Source organism: Dermacentor silvarum, chromosome 3 (assembly GCF_013339745.2).
Source record: "Dermacentor silvarum isolate Dsil-2018 chromosome 3, BIME_Dsil_1.4, whole genome shotgun sequence".
Taxonomy (NCBI): Eukaryota; Metazoa; Arthropoda; class Arachnida; order Ixodida; family Ixodidae; genus Dermacentor; species Dermacentor silvarum.
The window spans coordinates 137,212,883-137,232,410 of record NC_051156.1 but is presented as its reverse complement, the minus strand read 5'-3'; the positions used below and the strand labels follow the sequence as shown (position 1 = coordinate 137,232,410).

Genomic DNA, 19,528 nt, shown 5'->3' with positions numbered 1-19,528 from the left:
AATACACATTTAAAAAAAAAAAAGAAAAGGAGAAGATCAAGGTTACAGTAGACATGCAATAATGAAGAACTTCTGCTAATTGGAGCAAATTCATGTGTTCCACACAGTGCAGGCGACGTCATGAGTATGATTCTGGGCCATGATTGTCCTGTTGTGATCATAACATAGGCAAAGGAAGATTAGTCGCAGTAGCAAGACTGTTGTCCTCACAGGGTGAAATGTGACTGAGCTCACCCTTATTATTGCTGAGAATGAAGCAAATTAAAATGTTAAAGAAACAACTGGCTGTGCATGCCAGGTGGAAAATGGAAGTGCTGTGGTGCAGAACGCACACACGAGCAAGTTTGCAAAAGGGTCAGCAAAAGATTCGTTCAACGCAATTGTTGGTTCTTGTTTCTGCCTTGCCCCGTCATAGCCATAATTATATGTAGAGTAGTCATAACTACGTGGCATCCCGGACGTGTACACATTTCTGTGGTATTTTTCAGTGCAATGAAAATTGCTAGTTGCACCATGTGCCCGTTTTTCTTGCTTGTCATTCTTCATCACTGTTGATTGTGGTATTAACAGCAAGGACGTTGCAGATAACTTCCAAGCTTGAGGGGAGAAAAGGAACACTTAGAAGAGTACAGAAAATGCGACAGTACAGAAGGACACTGTACTGTATGGTCGTCCTTTCTGTGCTCTTTCAAGGAGCTTCCTTTTTTTTCTCCGAAGTGCTGGAAATGGCTTGAATGTCTAAATTCCAACCAACCCAGCTTTCTGCATTAACAGTGAATGTTTGCTATAATTACTTGCACCCGCTTGCCCTCTTGTCTGATTGATTGCCAGAGATTGAGTGTCCAGCGGCATTTTGAGGCAACCATTCTGTTTCTTTCCAGTGCCTACGGAGATGTGCCTAGTGGGTTGTGTATTCTGCATTGTGGACTACGACCGCCTCTACGAATCTTCCGAGATATTGAAGTGGAAAAAGGTGAGTTGTTATTGAGTGCTAGACCAATGCTTCTGAATTGCGCAGTCAGTCACCAATCAATTCTTAGTAGGTCTTCCATTATTTAGACCTTCCAGTGACGCTGCTGCATTTGGGGCTTAGAAGCAATCTAAGTTAAACCTGGGTATAACAAACTTCAATACTATAATGAAATTTTCTATATAAAGAAGCATTTTTTATAACTTCTTGTCCATAGAACACCATGTATTTTGAACCTTTTTTGAACACATGATATGCCTCAATAACATCTTTGCAATACAGAAATTTGTCTGCAAATATTGTGGGAAATTTAATTCAGTTAAGGCAATGATGAATGCCATCTATGTTGTGAGGACAGCTTATCATAAGCCAAACAGTGACAATCACTCATTACGAGCTGTGCTTGTAGAGATGCCTTAAGTAGTCAGACAGACTTTTGATTTCAAGCTGTCGTGCATCCTCGTGCTTTAATAGTTAAAAAGTTTAATAGTTAAAAAAATATATTTTTGCCCAAAAGGTGCCATGAACCCTGGTTTAAAATGTACTTTTATTTTTGAATGCGTCCTTTGCCTGTGGCATGTCACGCTCAATGGCTCCTTTTCCTTTTGTCTTCATTTGGCCGGCCAGGTCATAATGCAGCGAGGCGGTGAAGTGGAGGAGATGTACAGTCCCCGTTGCACTCATGTCATCTGCGAGACACAACGCAGCGCTGTTGTCCAGCAGGTTGGTACATATGGTTGACTTGTTGTGTAGCACACAATTAGTTAACACTGCTTGACACTTGTGCATGGCGCTCTTTTGCCATATTTGGCCCTTACGCCACTAAAACTACACATCAATCATTGATCCACACCTTATTTGTAGTAGGCTGATTAAAGTGTAATTTCTTGGCCACTAATAAAAAAATTGAGTAAGCAAATTTTTGCATTGAGTAAGAACAATGTTTCACAAAGTCCTAGCAATAAATAATGGTTGTTACCCTGCAGAGAAATTGAAGTAGACTCCTCATAAAATTGGTTAGAATGGTGATTGATTGGGATAGTTGGTGGTCCATTATCGTCTGTGTGCAGCGCCAAGGTTGAACGTGGACGTAGGCAAAACAAAGACAAGTACTTGTTTTTGTCTCTTCTACATCTATGTTTGACCTTTGCGCTGTACGCTCACAATGTTCATAAAAAGCTAAAAGCTCTGGTGCATGTGGGCATAATGGTGATGGCTGTTTTCTGTATGAAACTAGGTACAAAGTAACAGAATGAAAATGTTTTGGGTGCGTATAATTTCGAGATTCTCCACCGTGCTTTGCAATTAGCATGGATTATAAGCAGAAAAAAGAATAGTAAGCTGAATTTTTTGCTGTTTGTACCCAAGATTTTCGAAGTTTTGGAGCTGTACTCATCTGCAGCCACTGCCATACTTAACCCAAATATGCAGGACATGCTTCTGGTAGTTTTATATATCAGAAGCAGCACATACGAAGCAAACATCGGTTGTCTTGGGAACTAAAAGGCGCTAGCACTTTAAGGGGCTGCAACAATAATTTGTGGTGTTTTATATCCAAAGCCTGTAATGAGGGACAGTGTAGCTTTTGATTGCCTGGGGCTCTACAACAGTAACCTAATCTTGGTACAAGAACATTTCTTGCATTCCATCCCCGTCAGAATGTGGCCGCCATAGCAGGGAACTGAACCTGCTGCCCTCCAACTGCAAAAAACTGCATCTTGTTGTAGAAAAGACAGACATTTTTGGGAGAAAAGCATAACTTTCAGCAACCACAGATCATAGCCAACAGCTACCAGTATCATTTAAGCCAAGAAAGTAAAAAAAACACCATTCCACATCAAGGCAAATTGGAACAACTTGGTTACCTATATTTCAGCCCATGGAGAGTACATTCGTATCAAAAAAGACAATGAAATGTTATTTGAATTAGTGTAGGAACTAATATATAAATCATTAGTTTGCTTAATTATCCCCAACTGAAATTTCACTCCAGCGTGTCAGCAACCCTGCTATGGCTCTTGCATCGTTTCACATTAAATGAGCACTTTGAAGTATCAAACTAAGTGTATTATATATGATACATTGGGCTTTACGGGGTTAATTTTTTTACCTCATTGCTGGTTTACGACTGCCTCATGCATTACACTACAGCTGGGGATGAGGGAAGCACTGCACTTTTTTTACCTTGAATAAAGAAAGTGATTGTCTCGCACAAGTCTCCCGCGAGCTATGAGGGTTTTCAAGGCACAGACAGAATCATCACAAAATGTGGCAAAGGCAGATGTTTCCTGTTAAGTACACCAAAAGCACATTTGGGATAAGCATGTTGGCAGCTGATGTGATATCAGTGCTGGGGGAGAGATACGCTAGAAGAAGGCAACACAATATGGCACTGATGGTGTCATGTCAATACTATGCCACCACCGAGGCATTGTGTTGTCTTCTTTTTGTGTCCCTGTCCCCTAGCACCGACATCGCACTGTGTCCAACCAAGAAGCCCAATGGCAGCTGTCTGTCTGGTTCTTTTGCTTTCTTTTCTTATGTCCAGCAGCTGGGACCTGCATTTTTATGTAATATTTGTTTTTCTTTCTAGCCTCTCTAGTTTACTGCATGTTTACACTCTGTGTGTGCATTCAATTTTCTGGGCATGTGGTCTCACTTGTTTCTCCAGGCATTGCGTGAAAGCAAACGGTGCGTCACAGTATTTTGGCTGAATGACGTGCTGTTGCGGAAGAAGCTGCAAGCTCCCTGGCACGCCCTGCACTTTCCTTCGCCCTACCTGGAGAACAAGCCTTGCAAGAACCAGGTGCGGATACCCTTTATTATCTGATGTAACTTTTGTTATGCATAAAACTGGATGCTGTTGGAGCACTTTGACATGCGAGGTGGATGGGAAAAAAATTGCTGCAGCTTAGCTCAGCTAGCCCTGGATATGCAAAGCGAAAACTTGGTTTAGCCTGGTTAAGTTAAGCTTGGTTAGCCTTTGATTTAGCTGTAATTACTATACTTAGGTATACACTCATCGATATAAGCCATGTATAAATTATAAGCCGACAAGTCCAAGCGTTTTGCGAGCCTAACGGCTAGCTCTTCCTCAGTCTCAGACGCTAGCTTCGCGCGCTTGGCATTCCGGACCCTCTCCAGCGAAGCAGTTCGCCCGGCTAAAGACGTGTGTCAGACGCCGGTAAGATGCCGCAGGGTGGTCAGACCATAGAGAAAAAAATGCTGCCACCGGCCACAGCGAAACGGCAAGAATGCGGCCAGTGTAGCTTTCGCTACAAAACGTAGTGTCAGTAGAAGTCAGAGTTTTCTTTTAAAATGTTGTCACCACATGATTATTTATTGTTTGACGGTATAGACCTTTTACAGCACCGTAGCAGTGGGCGCCGCCATATTTGCTCACGTGACAGGGCCCGTCATTGAGTGCCTTCTGATCAGCGTTTGCTCTCTTGTTTAATATGGCCACAGCATCCGCAGGCACGGCTCGGACAGCGGCTATTTCGGCCACGGTGTGCAGTGAGTGGTTAGACTACACAAAACTTTGGTTAAAGCCGAACCGTTCCAACAGCATTTTAATCTTATTGTGTGCAAGCTTACCGGCTGAAGGTGACCAGTCTAGCAGCCTGATGTTTGCTTTAGCCTTTTACCCTTTATGATCTAGTCATTAAAGCGGTAGATTTGGAGGGCTGTTACGGACCGTGTGCCTGTTGTCGTTACCTGCGTGTGCAACAACTTCATTCAGGACGAGGCCTGTGTGCACGCAGGAAATGTCCGTCTGCAAACTGCTCCGATCACGTAATTCTTGTCGCCAGCCCTGATAGATAACTTGGGAATTGGTTTTCTTGTTACTTACAGCGCAGATTAAAATGTATTCATGTATTCGTAGACAAATATGGTGCAAGTAAGAGGCCAAGCGATTGCTCAGCTGCTTCATTCCCGGCGCAGAGAAAGAACTCACGGTGCCCACCTGTTATTCCACATTTGACTTCGCTGTTACGGAAAGTGAAGTTGCTTGAGTATGTCAGTTGCACTGACTTGCATGCTTTCGAAGTTTAAAATTTCGGGATGTTTTGGCCAGCGGTAGCGGTAACACACCGTGTTGCTGCAGGTGGTGTTAATCTGGTAGTCGCTGCTGACAGTCGGTTGCCGGTCACTGCCGAGAGTTGGCTATCCAGCACTGATGGATCAGGTCTCCATTGTGTAGCTATACAGCTGTCCAGAACAGATGCAGCTGCAGGGCTTCGTTTGCTCCCACATGAACTTACACTTGCACAGTGGAACTCCAAGGAATGGATCCGAATCTGCGGCTTCGTTTTCCGTCAGGAATATCTAGAGCTGAGGAGACGCTTCTGTGCCACTTGGGGCTTGGCGTGGCCTTCACAAATGCTTACTGATTTCTAATCGGAATGGCCGACAGCCATACATGCGATAACTAGCTGTGAGGAAACAATCGCCCACCTTCTCTGTGAGTGTCCCCGCTTCAGTGCACACTGGAAAGAACTTTCAAGACTACGTATTAGATAGACTTGACAAATGCCTTTTGTCGGAGGAAAGGGTCCTGGCACACTGGCTGAGACCGTCCTCAGCACACAATGCTTTTAAATCGTTGTTGCACTTTTTGCGAAGAACTAGTCTTAGAGACAGACTTTAAGCAGTGCCGTATTCTCCTTTCCTTTCTCTCTCTTTTTTTTTTCTTTTGCTCTTATCTATTTTTTGTAATACTCGTTTCTATTATCTTTTATTCCCCTTACGCCCTTTCCCCAGCACAGGGTAGCCAGCCAGTCTGAGAACTGACTAACCTCCCTGTCTTTCTGTGTATTCCTCCTTCCTTCCTTTATAAATGGATTAGTCAATTGAGAAGCAGTGACGCAGTTGCCCCTTGCGCCCGTTTTAGGATGGCGCAGCCATCACAATTGCCTGCGAAGTGATTTCATTGTGTGCTTCTGAACGCAGTGCAGCAATGTTATTGATCAGAGAGGAATATTAAAGCTATGTTATGGGAAGTTTTAAATGTACTTTCTAGAATGCAAAAGCCAGATTTTTTACAGAACCAGTGTTACTATCATTGAATACCTTTATTTTAGCACAAAATTTCACCACTGTGTCAGGACTTGCATTTTCTACTGCAGACTGTAATTATTTTCACCCTAAACAATCAAGCTGTTGGCAGACAAAATATGTTCTTTATGCATTTGGGTGGAGGAACTTGGCACAAGTCTTTCTTCTTTGGCCATCTGTTACTTCTCAGTTTTGCTCAAATATTGGTTTTGACAATGATGGACCCTTTGCATTAATCAGCTGTTGCTATACCGTATTTACTCGCATAATTAACGCACTCGCGTAATGAACGCACCCCCCAATTTTTACAATCAAGAAGTGTGTTTTTTTTCTTTTCCTCGCATAATGAACGCTCCTTGAACTTGCTGCCGTGAAGTAGGAGAGACACGGTACGATTCGGTGTCTGATATGGCATCCGACAGGTACGATTGCATCGGATGCCGTATCAGATGCCAAATCGGATGCCGAAGCATACCGTGTGTCTCCTACTTTTATCGTGATAGGAATTATTTCATTTCATTTATTAGTACCCTCAAAGCCCGGAGGCATTACAGAGGGGACATTCTGTAATGGACACTCCAGGCGCATTTTACAGCAGAGCTGTTAGAACCTCGCCATAAAGATCATTCCGCCGTCCGCAGCGTCGTCACTCTCTCTGAGAGCTGAGAGAGAGTGAAAGCAGAGTATAAAAATAGCATTGCGCAGCATAGCGGATGTGAGGTGGAAAGGAGGAGTGAGGCAGGTGGTAGTGTCATGCTTAGAGCTGCTGCCAATGCCGACTGCGTTTCCCCGTGTTCGCGCCGAACGTGCCCTGTGTCCGTGACTGCAGCCGATGCCTCTGGCGGCGGTTAGGCAGGTTTCGACCAGAGAACTGGACACTCGTCGCTTCTGAAAGATTGAAGCGAGATATTGCTAATCTTAGCATTCTCAATCTGCACTGGCATGTCAAAAAAATTATGCGTGCCTCTGCTATCGCAAACACCAGAGACCAGCGAAGTTGGGGAAAGCCTAGTGAAGTAGTGGCAAACCACACACTTAGTCTAACTTTTGCTGGGCTTCCTCCATCTCCGCTAGTCCCTGGTATTTGTGATAGCAGAGCCACGCATAATTTTTTTGCCGTTAGCACCGACGATCGCATCGGGGGCTGCGTCTAGAAGTGCGATGGCGGCTTATACTTTTGTGCGTGCTCCATTCTCGCCGTTGAGTTTGTGTTGAAGCGATACACAGCACGAAGGTCACTTCGCTCGCTGTTGCTGCCGCGCTTCTCACACCAACGATTTGACAGTGATCGTCCGTGGTCAACGAGTGTGATGTGTTCATGTTTGCTTGTGTGTGCTGACACCATGCTTGTTAATTTATATAATTAGCGAATGTTTGCAAGTTTATATGGTCGATAAAACCATTATCCTTACTTCGTGTTGCTGATTACGCATTTGCTATCGCAATCAATGGTTCGCTTTTCGGGCGAACCATCGATTGAACCCCCAACTTTGCGCACATTTTTCGGGAAAAAAAGTTCGTTCATTATGCGAGTAAATACGGTATTTGAGCTTAATCTTTCCAGAATGGTATAGCGGTTGAGAAATGGAAGTGCTTGGCACGTTAGACGGGCAAGTTATCAGTGAATCCTTGTCTTGTCCACCTACTGCATTGCAGATTATCTGCACCAGTGGCTTTAACACGGAAGAACGAGAGCTGCTAAAACAGATGGTCCTGACAACCGGTGCCAAGTATACCACCTACCTGACGCGTCTCAACTCTCTGCTCATCACCAAAAAGTGAGTGCTGGTTAAAGTCGAGCACAGGCTTTGTTCACAACCTGTGCATCTCTATTGCGTGGTGTTAGAAGAGCCATTCTTGCACGGTGGGGTGCACAGTATTCCATAGATTCATCTGGGGGCTAGCAATTATGGGGATAGAAGGAGCTGTCACCTAAAGAAGTTCTTATTTAGGTGTGTGTCGATTTGGCGGTTGGCCCTGAGCACCTGTTCAAATCACACAGTTAGAAAAAAGAATAGAAACAAGTACAACTTGGACCACTTATAAGGGAACAGTTTGTAGTGCAGAACTGGCTACAACGCGGCCTTTCCCGACTCCTGTTTACCCTCCCATATAACTCCATGTATACGCATACCGCTTACAGTGCAGCCGCATGAGACGAAATACCGGTTATAATGCGGCTTCCGCAGGAAAATCTCGCCGACAAGGGCGGCAGCGAGCACGCTGCTCAACAAGGTGCGTGCTGCCGGCCGGCGTATGCATTATTCAATGCAATCAAACTCTGGTTAATCAGACTTATTTGGCCGCACATCGGTTAATTCAGACTACTTTCGGAGCTCGGTGAGCGAGGAACACCGCAAATGTGCGACGCAAAAAAGCAAGAACAGCGCTAGCGTCCAACCGAAATGAAGCAGCGAAGTCCACATCGCCACAGCCATCAATTAAAATCGTACGTGAATGACAGCAACGCCGGAACGCTTCGAGCCTATTTGTGCCTGTATTCTTGCGTTTACCGCCACGCATAACACCTGCGTTTGCCGCGGGCTTTTGTAACTGCGTAGTCATCATCCACGATCGCGTCAATAGCGGCCGCGGTTTTCTTCGCAGCGGTTGCGGCAAACAGTATTTTCGTTTTTACTCGGTATGCGCGTCGGCCGCGTGCCTAAAAAACTGCGTAGTCGCCATCGATGATCGCATAGATAGCGACCGCGGTTTCAACTGCAGTTGTTGCAGCGAATGGTAGTTAATTCGTCCAGACTCGGTGCGTGCGTCGGGCCTTCAGCACCGCAAAGTCGCCGTTCATAATCGCGTCGATAGCGGTCACGGTTTTTTACGCAGCGGTTGCGGGAAACAGTTGTTTCGTTTTGACTTGATGCAAAGCTGTCGAGCTTAAGGAGCACCGGCTATATCGCGATTATGTTTTCGCCAGCTCACTGGCGAAACCGTAATCGCGATGTGCGCGCGATAGTACAAAGCGTGTCTACATGCTTGGTCTACATGTTTTGCATACGTGCAGGGCTTGAAAATCGTTGTTTTGGTTATAGTGCGGTACCGCTTCTAGTGCAGATATTCGCGACTCCGGCGACTTACGTTATAAGCGGTCTACACTGTATAATGCTGCTTTTTCTGACTCCTGCTTGCTCTCCCACACAACTCCACTTATACGCACGCTGCTTATGGTGCAGTCATGTGATACAAAATGCTGGTTATAATGCGACTTCATGAGCCCAATCTTTCACGGGTTTGAACGTATCAAGAGCGAGCTTCCCGTGACGGCATGCCGTCGGGCACCACCGCCGGCTTCAGTGCACCTCATCAGGAGTAGCTGACCAAAGTTGCAGTTTGATGCCGAGTCAACGGAACATGTCGCAGTGGCAGTGCGACACTTGGAAAGGAGAGGAACCGCTTCGACAACGAATATGAGGGCACAGATGTCACGGGCAACATTTGAATGGTGGCAACTTCGTTTGCAGCTGCCATGTTTTCGACACCGCGGATCAGTTCGAGTCACTATATGGCATCCGAAATTTCAGTCGCCCTTCTACATTAGCTCTGTGGAGTTAGTTCTGTGGCGGCGCTGCAGGCGTTTTGACAGTGGTTGTTTGGGGTCATCGAGTGTGATCTATTCATGTGTGCTTGTGCGCGCTGACACCATGCTTGTTAATTCAGTTAGTAAGCGAATGTGTCCAAGTTTATGCAGTCGATAAAACTACTATCCTTACTCCGCATAGCTCTCTGCTAATTTGCTATCGCAATTGATGCTTCGCCTTTCGGGTGAAACTGCGACTTTTTCATGCATCCAGTGGTCTTGTGTTACGTTAGCAGTTTTCTTTTTTTTTTTTTTTTTGTTGCTGGACGCAACAAAATGTCACCCCTCGCCTTACTTTCTCAGTTTTATTTTTTCTTGATGGACACAATGAAAAGTCACCCCTCTGGTTACAATCGCAGTCGTGTTACAATCGCGTATATACGATACTTATGGTACACCTCACACAGATATGAAGCAGGAGGAACAGCGCAAAAATGAAGACAGAAACAAGATAGACACCACACTAGCGCTAATTGTGTGCGTGAATGGAACGCAAGCTTTCTTTGTGTGGGTAATTGCAGTTCAGCTTGTTCATTTGTATTTCACTGAAATCTGTCCGAATTATTTTATTCAGCTGGCAACAAGGTCAGTTTGTTGAGAGCTGCTGCTACAAGGAATGGTGGCTTTACGGTCCCCATGTCTCTTCTGTCCGAGCAGGAAGGAGGGTCTGAAGTACCAGAAAGCCCAAGAATGGGGCATCGGCATTGTGAACACACAGTGGCTGCAGGACGTGATGCTGGGCCACTACGAGGCCCTGCGGCTGCCCACAGCTCCCAAGTACCAGCAGTTTGAGGACGTCCGGCTGGACTACGGGCTCGTGCCGCACCTGATGGGTAAACATTTGGACCCAGTCTCTCCAGTTATTGGGACAATAGCACTTATCTTATTTATTCGTATATAAGGCGAGGAATTTTCCAGAATTTTTAACCTCGAAGTCACACCCCGCCTTATAAGAGAATTTTGCCTTTAGGTGTGGCTTCATGGCAGCGCGCGCCGTGGTGCCGTGAAGCCACACTGAAAGGAGAAATTCGCGCTGCCGTGAAGTCACACCTTAAGGCAAAATTCGTATATAACTCGCACTCCGCATGTTGAAGCTCCCTTCTCCCCCTCCATTTCATGGTCGCCATTTTGCATTTTGGCTGTGCTAGTAATTCAGTATTTCAGGTGATTCCCGCCGAGTCTCGATAAATGGACGGCTGCTCTGTATCGTATTATATTGGTGTGCATACTCGTTCTTTTTTTTTTTTTCTTGGGTCCCCCCAATTGCACCGTCGCCTTATAATCGAATAAATACGGTAGGTGACGCGGACAAGGAAAAACGACAAGGACGGGCGCTAACTTTAAACTGATTTTTGTTTCCATAAGGAGCATATTTATATTGACAAAATACCACCACATGGATACAGTGGTTACCAATCAGCGCACATGAATCCCTGCAATGTCGAGACAGGCTATTTCACTTCCACTCAGAGTTACGAACGGGGCAAGACGCTGACGCAGCGTGCACCTGCTTTTGCTATCAAATTCGCTTCCACGAGATCCCGCATATCTTTATCCACATTTCTGTGCAGCACGATACATTCCTTGAACATTAGTTCACAACCACAGTCGTAACACAGTGCATTGGTCCCAATAACTGTATCAAACCAACTAGCCTAATAGTCTGTAATCCTCACTCTCTCCACATTGGCATGCGTAAGACCCAGTGTTAAACCAAAACTTTTTTTTTGTTCCGGTTGTCGTTCGCGTTAAGAGAAAATGATTTTGTTCTAGTTCAACATGGTAGTGAAAAAATAACCGTTCAAACTGGTTTGAACCAGTTTATGTACTTTTCCATAATTGAAGAATAATTACAAGAAAACAGCATGAATTTGATTCGTACAAGAGCTCCACAAAGGCAGGCAATGCATGGATCAACAGCTCCAGAGAAAGGTTGGCAACTGAAGCTAAAACCATTATTTTTCTGTTTCATTCTGGAGTGAAAAGAATTGCAAAGTTCCTGTTCAGATCCAGTTCGATACTGTGGTGAAATCTGAAACTGGGTTTTGCAAGCACACAAATCTGCACATGTGCTTATTCCCCTCTCACTCTTTACTTTAACACTGCAGCATGACTGGCCATATATCTACTCGGCATGCTTGATTAAGTTTACATGCTCGTTAACATGCTGTGAACCAGCACTTTTGCAGTGTGACTGATCAAACACTTTCCCCATGTGCTTGACTGAGTGCTCTGCATCAGAGAACACTTGTTCATGTCCCTTAATGGGATGTAGATGAGAAAGACATGCTTAAGGCTGAGGGGATTTCCTGTGACTAAAGGGTTTGGCACCCCTGGAGAGTTTAGGCAAAGGTTACTAGAATGCAGCTAGTGACTGTCCTTCTTCAGTTAATGTTGGAGTGAGCGCTAGAGTGGATTCGCTGCAACATATTTTCAAACGCAGAAGAAAGACTTCAACAAAAAATAGAGAGGGAAAAGAATGGAGTGCTCTGTCCGCTCCCCTCTCTTTTTTTCTTTTAAAATTTATTTTTCATGCTATAAACTATGTTGCAGCAAAAGCAACAGCAGGAACTAGCCCAGCAATCTTCTGGAATGAATTCTCTTACAAAGGCAAAGTAACTTTGGAAATGTGTTTGCCTCAGTGGAAGTTCAGCTTAAGACAGCTTCTCTTAGAGCTTGTTGTATGTTAATTTTTCATTTGTCTATTGAAATGCCTGTTGAACTGAATTGGCACCTCTCACAGATACCAGTACTAGAACTTCACTGTTATGACACTTTTGAAAAGAATGTTTGGGTGCATATTGGAATGATCTGGTCTAAACAGAAATGAAATGTTGGAATCAAGTGCACTCTTCTTTTTTCCTAATCCTCGGTTGATGTGCCTGTTTTCACTTTTGGTCGTGTCTATATTTCAGCGGCGTGGAGAATACCCATCAAGCTCACAGAAGAGGTCTGGAAGGTACGTGAAATGGCGGCAGAAGCCATTGATAACCTGCATAGCAAAATCTAAGGAACAAATTTTACACAGAATACATACAGTGGAATCTCGTTGATACGATCTTCACGGGAACCGGAAAATAAATCTTATCTCCAACGTATTATCCAACCAAATCGTATTATCGAGAAAAGAGAAAAAAAAAGTATCATCCCGAAAAGCGTATTACACAGAATCGTACTAACGAGGTTCCACTGTATACAGGTAAACCTCGATATATAACGAAGCCGGTAAAAGCAGGACTTTACTTCGGTTTAACTAATTTTTGTTATATTGAAATTCAACCTTTTATGCAAATAACCAGTCGCCAATGGATGTTTCTTACCAATGAAGTGCCTGTAAAATTTGCCAAATTATCGGGCAATTGGAAAACGATGTTCAATGAGGAAAAAAATAATAATTTTGTTGAAGTTGAGAGTTGCCGACCAAAGAGGCAGTTTCGTGTTGTGTCGACGATATCTTCACATTGGCGGTATGAAGCGAATCCTGCACATCCACTCAACCATCATAGCTTATAGCATCGCCTGCAGTGGAACTACACTATTTTTAAGAGTTCAAGCAGAGGGGAGCGAACGCTTCATCTGCCTCATACTCTGGTGGTTGCTGCGTATGGTTAGGGTGCACGTGGGCCCTATCTTGAAAGCAATCTGCGATGTGGACAGAGTTCGCCGAGTGCTGATAGCTTTGTGTGCGCTGTGTTTTTCGCTGCTTAGTTCGCGTTCAAGCGAGAGGCAGCACAAAGGTCAATTCGGTTGCTGCTGCTGCTGCGCTTCCTCACTCTAGTGTTTTGACATAGTTTCCGTGGTCATCAAGTGAAATGTGTTCATGTCTGCTTGGGCGCACATGACACCATGCTTGTTAATTTAGTTAGTAAGCGACTGCTTACAAGTTTATGCGGTTGATAAATGTACTGTCCTTAGTTAGCTGTCTACTAGTTTGCTATCACAATTGATGCTTCGCCTTTCTGGAGAAACTGCGACTTTTTTAGTCAGCTCAATGTGATCAATGTTACTATTGTTCCCTAGTTTTCCTTTAAGTATGAAGCTTCATTTTCTGATGTCTTTTATTCTTGTTTCCTTGCATGTTTCTGTTTTTGTTATGCTCTGTTACTTTCTTTCGTTTAACTGTTTCGCTGTTCCTTTTCTTTCTTGTTCGCTGTCTGCAGCGGTTCACAGCTTCGGAGGCCTTCAAGGAAGCCCAGAAGCGGAAGCAAGAAAACCCAGTGAAGTCTGAAGCAACGGCTCCAAAACAGCAAAGGTCTGTTCACATTTGTGCCTTGTGCAGAGCTTTTACTATGGCTTTGTTCAGCATTGTCCTCGTTGTACCGCAGACAATTAGATTGCTGTAGAATTCTGCTAACGCATTAATCGTCAACTCCCTTAGTTTTGTAACTTTGTTCAGTATTGCTGAGCAACCAAACTCTATAGAGTGCAGTCGTTAATACGAGACAAGGAAGAAGGGAACCGTGGAGAGCTCGTACCAATTCCAGATGCATTTCAAAAACAGTGGCATAAGTCGCACGTCGTTTTAGGCATAATCTATACAGCGTTGGCAACAACACCATTTTGCCTTAAGGAGCTGGCAGATATCCACGGCTCATAGTAACCTTGCTGTGCCTAGCACGGTGGCAGTAGTAGAATTTGCTGTTCTTACCTCGGTGATTGGCACATAGGGCCTTTGTGTTTGTTGGCTTTGGTCAGGGAGTATGGAGGAGACGTGCCTGGCTGCGGGCAAAGGAGAGGAGTTCGCCTATATTCAGAGGTGCTCCAGCTCTGTTACAGAGAGTGACACAGAGGCTTCCTCTCACTTTTTTTTGTCCTTCCTCTCTGACAGAGTAGAATGCCCCTGTTTAGCATTTTGTGATTGGCATGCTCCTACATTGTTGCTTAAATGCTTGGCCAGTGGTTTCCTAAATTGCAGGCTTATTGCTTTACGATAGTTCTTATAAGCTCTTCCTCAGCTCAATATTATGTATGCGGTGAAGCTAACCAAAACCAGCTGCCTGTGTTGATGTGCAGGTGCAGTGCAGTCACATTGTTCATGCAAATTAACCGCAGGGTCATCACAGGTCTGCCGACAGAATAGTACATGGGGATTTGACAAAGTGGCTCAGTTATTGCTGTGACTGTATTGCAGGTTCACACAATACTGCTTTAATTTTTTGTAAATTTTTTTTTTCATTTCATAATTTTTTTTATTCATCAGTTTATGTGTGTGTGTGTGTGTGTGTGTCCCATGGCATTATTTCGAGGAGAGCAATGCAATTAATTTTATTGATGTTTGTAAATTCTGTTGTGAGTGCTGCTTACACTGAACGTTTGCTACATGCATTAAGCGGTATGGCAATTATGGCATTGGAGTCAACATGTGTTTGTGTCTGTGTGTGTATGGATCTGTGTGCATGTATATGTCTGTGTGCACACACACAAAATATAGCAGCCACATCTGCCGGGTACAGGAGTGCTGTAATCTTTATTATTAGGCCAACACCTGAAGAGGAAGAGAACATACCGGTGACAGTGACCACAACTCTTCCGGAAGACAAAGTCCCACAAGTTCTCATCACAGGCTTGAAGGAGGTGGAAGAACTGAAAAAGGCAAGTTGGCATCCCGCACTGTGTTGTTTTTGCATAATAATGGCACATTGTTAAGCCTTTTCACTCAGCTGCTGTCTTAAAGATCTTGTGCCTTGATAATGTCTGAAAAAGAAAAATTGTTGGCCTTAGCTTCGAAAGGGCCGCTGGTCGAGGTGACTGTGCACTTACCTGAATAGATATGTACCTTTTTTTTTTTTTTTGTTCTAAAATTTATGGCAACAGGCTACCTTCGAACGCACAATTGATGTGTGAAAAAAGGTACCGTGCATTTTGTTTGCTGGTTTATTTTGTTTGCTTATATTTGTTAGATATAACATTTTGTTAAATAGGTTATGCGTGAAATTGTGTAGGCATATGTACAGTGTTATTCACTAGCATTGATTGCTTGATTAAGTGAAGCGTGAAGAGAGAGTGCCACCTCTGAGATGAGAGGGGCAGCGCAAGTGAGGAGGGTTTTGGGGATTATGGCCAGATAGGCTTTTTTTTTTTTCGAATGTGAGTTTAACAGCTGTGCACCAAAAAAAAATGCACTTTAAAGCCTAGTGTATACGATAAGTTTACTTTGCTCTTGATGCTTACATTACCCCAAAGGGTTTGTGGCTGGCAGGACCGGTACAGACATAGTATGCAAAGCAATAACAAATTGAAAATGTGACTGTACCCAAGGTTTTGTGATTTGGAATCAGATTTGGGTCACAACTTGTACTTATGAGGAAGTTTTCGCTCTTACGAAGCAAATTCAGGGGATGCGTTTCGAATGAATTTCAGCATGGGGGGGTTAGGGCAGTGCCGTAATGTCCACGGTGCATAACGTCCATTACACTGCATGATGACAGCACTGAAATGGAAACCCAGTGGTAAATATTTTTGCAGTGAAAATGGCATGGTTGTCAGGCGACATAAAATGAAGCGCTGACACTGGGCAATGTTGCACCAAAAATATGTCGGAAGTTAATTTCTTACGGAGGTTGCTTTATTCTTCTCACTCACATACATGTTAAATGCAGAAGTAGTCTCCTTCGGCAAGCACCGAACTTTCTTGAATTAAATTTGTTGCACCTAAAATAAAAAGACAAATTCTAGTGATTGTAGTGCAAAGGCTGAGTTGACGAAGCTTTTCGTTTTGTAAGAGCTGCTTGCCATTGGCTGGCACTTGGTTTTATGAACAGTTCTGGCATAAATTGTTTTTCATCAATACAGGCCCAGAATTTTATTAAGGCTCTCAGATTCTATGCAGAACCTGAAACAAATTGCAAATTTTTAAAGAATGAAGCATCATGTTCACAACCATGCAACTCCACAGAGAGAACAGATATTGCAGTCTTGTAAATGGCAACTGATCGAATGTTTGAAGCTGAAAATATAATTTTTAATTTGCTTAAAATTGTTTTACAGTTTCGTTTACGTGAGCCTTGCAAAGCTTTATTCAAAATAGTGATATTCTCTAGATTTACCTCCAACATGCCAAGTTTTTCCTTCTTCAAACTCTTACAATTGTTGTGAACTTAGTGTTTAATTTTTCTAAGCGTTTTTTTTTTTTTTTTTTTTGTAAATATCATTGTTCTTTAATGAAATTTAAGAGGTGTGTGAATACCAAAGAGTAGATTTGGAAACAAATATCGAATTGAATCAAGAAAGAAAGCTGAATGTCGGATTTAATATTGAATATCAGGAAATTCTTTACACAATATTAGTATGCCAAATTAGAACACCAAATTAGTATGTCATCACTGATTACAGCTCAATTCTAGTATATAAAGGTCTAGAAAATGTTTTTTTATCAATAGAAGGTCTGGAAAATGTTTTTTTTTTATCAGTAGAATTTCTTTTGAATAAAATCAAGTGCTTTTTTTTTTTTTTCCTCTCTGAAACTAATGAACTAGTGACGTTCTGTTGTACTGAATGCAAGGTTCTCATTTTAGTAGTGGACCTGCCTGCAGTGTTTTGCAGCGATCTTATATTTATTGCATAGAAAGTTTTGCTTTCCAGTTTTTCTCCAACATATAGAAGCGCTATCTCAACTTTACGGAAGGTATTTAAGGACTGTCTGCGTAACAGACGAAAGGACCGCACATCATGTGACTCGATCACCGCCCCTGCGCGTAGCTGGCGCCGATGGCCAATAAAATTACACCATATTCCCGTAGGGCAACCCTGAGTAGTATGCGAAGCAGCCATGGGGTCGAGCCCTCTTCTCCACTGCGCTGTCCACGGCGCTGACACTGGCGTTGACGCTGGCGCTGTCCGTGGCACTCTTAGCGGCGTTGCAGGAGAATGAGAGGAGCGGAGCGCGCGCGCGCGTCAATATACCGCGAGCTACAGTGGCGCCCCCAGCGGAGTACGCAGCGCCTACCGTCGCGCCTCTAACCTAAGCTGCTTCGCATTATCGCACGCGGAGCCGCAGGTGTTGCCATTCGTTGTGCAAACCGGAGACGAGAGGAGGAATGCCGAGAGGACAGGAGATGATGAGACAAGGAGAGGAGGGGGAGGAGGATGCGCAGTGCAGGTGTGGACGCCGCACGGTGGATGGATGGAGGGAGGGAGGGAGAGAGTGACATAGCCCCGACCATGAGCTGCTTCACATCTAAAAGCAGGCTGCCGTTTCATTGTCTGCATGATTTGCCACCTGTCAGAGTTTCTGAAATCTGGAGGGTCATGGCCAAGTCAAGTTCCTATCCCGATCAGTTCATTACGACGACAGTTTACTGTATATTGTTACGGCGCAACCGAGAGTGGCGCCAAAGTCGGAAGACGACGATTTGACGTGTCGAGGGGTAATCGATCTCTACAGCCATCTTGTTTGTACATCATTGCCTTCCTTGTAAATTGTGTAAATATATCTTTATATTTCACTTCTGCAACGTAACAATATGAATAGAAAGGGTACAATTTTGCATTAAAGGGGCATGACATGTTCGTCCAACTATTCTCTATCGCTGTGACTGAGTAGATGGTCCAATATGCCCAATATACACACATAAACGACTGGGCACTCAGCAAACATTGTAGTAACTCGTAATTTAAATTTAATATTGTTGTGCCTAAGGCCCTCCCACCAACAATGGCTACCATATTGGCATGGCTTTTGTGGCATCAAGAAGTGCAAGGCCATCATTGCGTCCTCTTTAATTATTCAGAAACCACGTGCATGCTGTGCAGGACTCCCCATACTCTTGTACACTGGCATACAACGGTGCAGCAAGGGCGTCGTCACTGCACTATACCTGCAATTCTTTCACTCATCCAATGAGAACAGCACAAGCCAGAGAACACCTGCAGAAACTCTCAGGCTGACAGCCAAGATGCACATGCTAAAACGAAACAACTCGTAGGCCACACAACCGCCAGTGTTGCTGGCTTGGTGTATGGTTCAACTGTGACAAAAAACATTCGCATACAAATTTTCTACCTAGCCGAATGTGCTCAAATTTTGCCAGCTTGCTGTGGGATGTACACAGTTTAACATGGAATGCATAATTCAAGCTATAAAATTTGGCATCATGTGGCCCCTTTAAAGCAGTGGAAATCAATAACCTTAAGCAAGTATGGGAACTGCTTGCAAAAGCAAAGTGCCCCGTTGTACGTAATGTGGTGACTCAGTAGCTATGGTTTTTCATTGCCGATCTTGAGGCCATGAGTTCAAGTCCCAGTCTCGGCTAGGAATCAATCTGTGCAATGCAATGCAAAAGCATTTATTTACCGAGCTTTGAGTGCATGTTAAAGAACACTAGGGGACCAAAATTAATAAGTCCTCCACTATGGCTTGTCTTAAAAGCACCTGTGTTTCTTTGAGACATTGAATAAACTAGATCAGCTTATCAGTCTCTTTACTAAGGGGTCCCAGTCTCATGCTAACGAGTTATCATTGTGTCCCCCATATACAGGGTGTTCTTCAGCTTGGCGGTGCATTGGCCAAGTCACCCAAGGAATGCACACACTTGGTGACAAACAAGATCCAGCGAACGGTGAAGTTGCTCTCAGCCTTTGGGTCAGCGAAATTTGTTGTCACGCCACGCTGGATCCAGGACAGCATTGCTAACAATGCATTTGTTGGTAAGGAAGCCACAGAAGTTTTGAACCTAGCTGATGAATTGTCAAGGGAGAAAACGGCATGCAATGATGCAATTACTAGCGCATGAAGGTTTTCAAAAGGATTTTTTTTTAGATGCCTATTAAAGTATGTTTATTAATATATCACTGCTGTAGTTGTGATGAGGAAATAAAAAAAAAACTTAATATACTAGAGTGAAGCACTAGCCTCCTCAGATGCAGTGTCCACTACTGTGGACGGTGGCTTTCATTATTTACAAAATTGAAAC

The 19,528-nt window shown here is 43.9% G+C and overlaps 1 protein-coding gene across 2 annotated transcripts in view; it reads left to right on the top strand.

The window, feature by feature from the left end:
• LOC119445821 (PAX-interacting protein 1-like) overlaps positions 1-19,528 on the top strand; it is a 78,647-nt gene that overhangs the window by 44,343 nt on the left and 14,776 nt on the right. For both annotated transcript variants that reach the window (XM_049663660.1, XM_049663659.1), the window contains 9 exons: positions 882-973; positions 1,598-1,693; positions 3,642-3,776; positions 7,685-7,806; positions 10,275-10,450; positions 12,533-12,576; positions 13,778-13,869; positions 15,095-15,209; positions 19,094-19,262. In XM_049663660.1, coding sequence (XP_049519617.1) covers positions 882-973; positions 1,598-1,693; positions 3,642-3,776; positions 7,685-7,806; positions 10,275-10,450; positions 12,533-12,576; positions 13,778-13,869; positions 15,095-15,209; positions 19,094-19,262 — 1,041 coding nt within the window. The remainder of the gene's footprint in view (positions 1-881; positions 974-1,597; positions 1,694-3,641; positions 3,777-7,684; positions 7,807-10,274; positions 10,451-12,532; positions 12,577-13,777; positions 13,870-15,094; positions 15,210-19,093; positions 19,263-19,528) is intronic.